General features: G+C 40.5%; 1 protein-coding gene across 7 annotated transcripts in view; it reads right to left on the reverse strand.

Moving 5' to 3' along the window:
- The window catches only part of LOC139381150 (discs, large homolog 5a (Drosophila)), a 61,537-nt gene extending 55,917 nt beyond the window's left edge, over positions 1-5,620 (reverse strand). For 6 of the 7 annotated variants that reach the window (XR_011628526.1, XM_071124498.1, XM_071124500.1 and 3 more), the window contains exon 1: positions 4,860-5,398. Coding sequence is in view for 6 of the 7 variants with exons in the window: in XM_071124498.1 (XP_070980599.1) it covers positions 4,860-5,160 (301 nt within the window). In the remaining variant the exon portion in view is untranslated. Of the gene's footprint in view, positions 1-4,859 lie in introns of all 7 variants that reach the window. The other variant, XM_071124501.1, reaches the window with a different exon arrangement.
- Positions 5,621-6,000: the final 380 nt, after the last annotated feature.

A 6,000-nucleotide genomic window follows, 5' to 3' on the forward strand; every position in this document is an offset into this window, starting at 1 on the left:
CTGAGCATACAAGCATCTGACTGAGCGGTGGTAGGCAGAAGCAGACGAGTAAACATTCATTCAAACAGCACTTTCGTGCATTTTGCCAGCAGCTCTTCGTTGTGCGTCAAGCATTGTGCTGTTTATGACTTTAAGCCTATAAACTCCCGAGTTGAGGCTGGTGTAACCGAAGTGAAATGGCTAGCTAGTTGGTGCGCGCTAATAGCGTTTCAAACTTCACTCGCTCTGAGCCTTGGGGTGGTTGTTTCCCTTGCTCTGCATGGGTAATGCTGCTTTGTTGGTGGCTGTTGTTGTTGTGTTGCTGGTTCGAGCCCAGCAGGGAGCGAGGAGAGGGACGGAAGCTATACTGTTACACTGGCAATACTAAAGTGCCTATAAGAACATCCAATAGTCAAATGTTAATGAAATACAAACGGTATAGAGGGAAATAGTCCTATAATAACTACAACCTAAAACTTATCTGGGAATATTGAAGACTCGTTAAAAGGAACCACCAGCTTTCATATGTTCTCAGCTTTCTTACATAGCGCATATTGCACTTTTACTTCTCCAACACTTTGTTTTTGCATTATTTAAACCAAATTGAACATGTTTCATTATTTATTTGATTTTATTGATGTATTATATTAAGTTAAAATAAGTGTTCATTCAGTATTGTTGTAATTGTCATTATTACAAATACATTTTTATTTTTACATTGGCCGATTAAACGGTATCGGCTTTTTTGGTCCTCCAATAATCGGTATCGGTGTTGAAAAATCATAATCGGTCAACCTCTAGTTTAGATGGTACAATAATTCTCAACACTATGCATTGCTTGTTTTGTCAAACTGAAATTAGGCTATTAGAAATTTCGCAACCAGGAAATGGTGGAGCGATTGCTGTAGATGGCACGTTTAAAAAATTATTTTTTATTTGTACATTTTCTCCTCTCTTCCACTCCTGACTGCATGTGCTGCCATATAAATAATACAAGACATTTCCTCCCCATTCAGGTCAATGACGCCAGAATTGGTGGACTGGCGGCCATTGCAAGTGTACCCATAGAAGAAAAGCAGCTAGTAAAATATGCGCTAAAATTTGCTGTGATTGGTTGATTCAACTCAACTGACATTACAAAAAAAATACATTCCACTGCATGAGCCACATCAGTTAATATCATTTGAATGGGAATTATTGCATCACAAGACCAGGCAGCCATTGCGTGTGTACCAATGAGTTTACCAGACAAATTGCCAAGGTTTTAAGCCTGTTGTAGTCTATTCAATGGTTATTTTATTTTCATGACAGTCTTCACCCATAACCGTCTGTTACACAGTTGTACGGTAATTGCTCCAGCCCTAGTGCACACAGCTCTGAGCTGATTTGAGGTATAGTAGTCACCCAAAGGGGATGGCCCATCTTCTACACACACAGTGAGGGAGGGAGTAGGACTTTGAGTGGACGCAAACACAGCATCCTGTCAAGGAGCATTGCGTCACACCTTCCTCTTTGTGTGTGTTTAAATCAATGTCACAGTTCGTAAGTAGAGTTACAGGTATAACTACTCTATAGGTGAAACAACAAAGCACTGCAGAGGTCTAAGAGAAGTCTAAAGTCAAAGCACTGCATAAGACAAAGTAAAGGCAATGAAATTGTTTCTGATTATTGCAATGTGTATGAATTAAATCAGCTTGAAATGCTCTAGCACGGTTTCTTATCGGCAAAGCACGGATACAGGTGTAGTCTACATAGGCAATATATTCTCATATTAACTAAATAAAAATGATCATATTGGCAGTTTGATGGACTGACAGGATTAATTTACTTAATATCTTATTAAAATAATTAACATGATAAACAAATGTGGAATTAGGGCGCTGTGTTTTGTGCAATGATGTGACATGCCTGGATTTAGATTCAATAAATAGTGCATAAAATAAACGTGACAATATTTCTCTCGGTTTCCTACAGCAGCCATATTGGGAGGGTTGGGGGGGGAGAACCCTGCTTTGAACCATCCCCGCTGTCACTGTCTACCTGCATGCAAGTGTATGTGTGTGCAGTTTTAAGTTATAGGGGTGTGTCTCGTGTGTGTGTGTGTGTCTCTCATTGAAGGGCAGAGGAAACCTGCCAGTGAGTAAAGGCAAAGGCAGCCAGTATGAGAGAATGGCTTAAGAGCAGGTTGTTATCAGCGCAGATCACACACACGCACTGGAGCTCAGTCTTTCATCTCTACGGTCCCTTTCCCTCTCAGCCTGAAGCAACGAGGAGGCTCATCTCCACTCTCTCACCAGCCAGGCAGCCTGTTTAAATGCAGTAATCGCGTCAGCCTGAATCGCTGCACTAAAGATAATGAAAAGTGTTCAAAAATACCTCTCCACTACATCTGCCTGCCACGCTCTCTCTCTGTCTGTGTCGAAGCAGCAGCAGCCGGGAGCAGGAGAAAATACAGAAGAGAGGGCTGTGGAGGCATGATAATACACGTCTCACAGAGAGAGCTTACAACAGGCAGGCAGCGTAGAGCTAATCCTCTGGTGAATAACCACCATGAACCCACTAGGGTTGCGCCCTAAACGGCACAATATCCTCTATGTAGTGCACTACTTTTGACTAGGGCCCATAAGCCTATAGGGTGCCTTGTGGGACGCAGGCAAGTTTACATACCTACAGCCCTGCTGCTGCTCCCCTCGTCTACAGCATTAAATCACCAGGGTTGCAAATTGCAAATGTTGCATGTGTACCGAATGTGGTTCAGTGAGTGATCCATGCCGGTGTGATGAGTGACCTTGAATGAGACCTGAAGACTGGTGTTAGCACTCTTCATAATGAAAGTTGTCATAGTCTTTCAGATGACCAAACTAGGCCTATAAAGTAGACTCCTGATAAATACAACGACTTGAGTCCGTCTCGATTTAGCCTAGTCTCTCCTCTCCCCACACAGCCACTGTCTTAACAGACATTTTAATGGTCTCGTAGGACAATAACTGGGGGTATAGTATACTACTGGCTTATAGGCCCACTACTGTACATGAAAAATAGAGAATATGACTGGCGCAATATTATGGATTTTTAAGCATGGTTATACGTACGCACACCACGCAAGGGTCGATATGAAACGTCACATCAGCCGCAAGAGCGTTTCCATGGAAACAATTCAGGCTGTGAGCAAATAACATAAGAGGAAGCACTTGTAATTTGTTTTTACATCCAAAGACATGATATTAGTATTGCAAACCATTGATGACAACTTGGGATATTGCTGTGCACATCTATACCTACCTAGAATAGGCTACTGGGCAATTCCATGGAATTATGCAGAGATGTTTTTTAACATAGGTTTAAAGTTTAAAAAAATCAAACATTGATTTAAACGATTAAAGACCCATTGCAGTCAAAAACAGTATTTTTCTGTGTTTTATATGTATTTCCACACTACGCGGATGAAATATCCCTTTTAGTATAAGCTCTGTTTGAAAAGACAGCTTGAAATTTCAACCTGTTTTGGTATAGATGCCGTTTTGGCCTGCCTGATGACATAACCAGATTAGTTAAAAGACCAATAAGAAAGAGGGTCCCAAACCTCTGCCATTAATAGCTATTTTTAGTTATTATTGAAAACAGTAAGGTATTTAAATTGTTACCCGGAAATGATTTAATATGGAGATAAAAACCACAACAGGACCTTAAAAAAATTAAAAATTAAAACTATGAACAATGACTACTTTAAACAATTTACACAGTAAATAAAACATTTTACGAGAATAACACTGCAGATGCATAGTTTGGTAACATGTTTATGGTAAAATTGTCTTCAGCAGTTTTATTCTGTTACAGAACGTAGTATCTGCACAGTTCTTCCTGTAAATGTGTTTTTGTAAAATTGTCAGTGGAAATTGTTAAAAGTAGTCATTGTGCATAGAGTTATATGGTTTGATCAAACTTTGAAATCAATGTTTTTTGGTTGGAATACATTATGAAAAAGTCAGGGTAATTCTGTTACCATGGAATTACCCTACTGCATTTAATTTCCACTAATAAATCTAAAGTAAAAGAACAAATTAGTTTGATGGAAAATCTGAAACCTAAATACAGTGAAATAGACCCATCTGTATCCTATACATTGTAGAATAGGTATATGTAGGCTACTCCATGATTTTACTACAGGCTATGTAGCACACATTGCAACTGTGCCGAACATGTTGGGGCCTGGATACATGAGGTCTCTGAAGTGTGTCTGGAATAAATAAAATATGAGGTTAAGAGCGAGCCAGTAACCGAAAGGTCCGGGTTGGAATCCCAGAGTAGACTTGGTGAAAAACCTGTCTTTGTGCCCTTGAGCAAAGCACTTAACCCTAATTGCTTCTGTAAGTCGCTCTGGATAAGGGCATCTGCTAAATTACGAAACCGTTCTCATTCAAAGGGAGGGTTGGCAAGCGTGTTAATTTTTCATCTACTGCCTAGCCACAGAGTAGCAGAGTCCACTCACTCCCATGCAGCAAATAGTGATGGAATTTGGTTTTAGAGCCTGTGGCATCTATGCCTCTGCTGGTGATTACTAGCTTTTTTAATGTTAAATATTGCTGTGGAATGAACAATGTGATGCTGAAACGGAACTTTGGTAACATTTTAGGTTGTTAGCAAAGTTCAAGTTCTTGCTTCGAATGCGGCATATCAACATCCCTAACGTAAACATGCTCTGATAATAAATATAAAATGAGAATTATCTAGTCAATTATCCATAGAAGTATTGCACGGGTGACCACCCTGTAAGTGAATTATGAGACTTGGGGTAGCCGTAAAACTTGTTCAATATCTCAAAGGCTGTGTAGAGGAATGTAGCAAGCATGCATCCAACATTTGCGTGCATGGTGACTTACCAGAGGAATGGTCCACAGGTCCACCGCCGTTGGTAAAGAGTGCAGAATACAGGTCAGGGTACGCCTTTTCCAAGGCCACACACAGCTCGAGGAAATGGTCGCTTTCCTTGTTCACAAGCATCTTCAAAAGCTGGTCCACTTTCTCCGCGCTGGAAGAGCAGTTTTGGTCCAGTTCGAAGCGGTCGAGCTGGCTCAGAGTACCGGAGAGTATCAGTAACTCTATCAGTCGATCTGCGTCTGTTATAGAGTCCAGCAAGTTTTGGTGGAATTGTTCTAACAACTCTTTGTGCTTTGGCTCCATTGCCGTTCGCTTCAGTTCCGTAGCTAGCTAACTAGCTAGCAGTCTGGTTAGCTAACGTATCCTCGGCTTTATTTCTCCAAAATGACCCCCTGCCCGATAAGCGAACAAGGAACTAACTTCCTAATTGTCACTTGTATGAATTTTGCATTACAGCCATGACATGTAATGGCATGGGAGAGCAGTTGTTTATAACAAATAGGAAAAGGCACAAGAAGCCATATTTGTTGTCTACGGCCGTAAACTGCACTAAACAGATATACATTTTCCCAGCTTACTTACGTCTGGCAACTTCGTCCATTTTTGCGTTATTCCGAAGAAAACATGCCTGACACATTTGCTTTTTCTATAAAGCACTAAACCGACTGAACTGCTAGGAAAACTATCGTAACTCTCTCGCCGTTCCCCACTTACACTGTATCCTCCGCCATGTCTGGGCTGTTCAGCAGCTGCTGCATGCTGTCAATCAAATTCCCATACAATGCCATGTAAGGTAAAAACGGGGCGGGCCTTACCCCAAGACACACCTGATTTTTCAATGGGCGTGCTCCGTACTACGTTCTGAAATTCCAGCCGGAAAAAATGACAATGGATAATTTATTTTGCATGTAAACGTTTCTGTGATACATTGTATCAGAGATACAGTACATTGAAGCAGAGGCAGAAGTGACAACCAACTCAGCAAACATTGTTCTAGCCACTTAAACATTTTCTTTGGTATCCAACATAACCATTTTGGTGAGATGAAGAAGAGATTTTTGATGACATTGATATAAATATAAATTAATATATTTAGATATAGATTACATTTTTTGATTATATTATATCATATTGTTTTAATTT

This window comes from Oncorhynchus clarkii, chromosome 23 (genome assembly GCF_045791955.1).
Source record: "Oncorhynchus clarkii lewisi isolate Uvic-CL-2024 chromosome 23, UVic_Ocla_1.0, whole genome shotgun sequence".
Classification (NCBI taxonomy): Eukaryota; Metazoa; Chordata; class Actinopteri; order Salmoniformes; family Salmonidae; genus Oncorhynchus; species Oncorhynchus clarkii.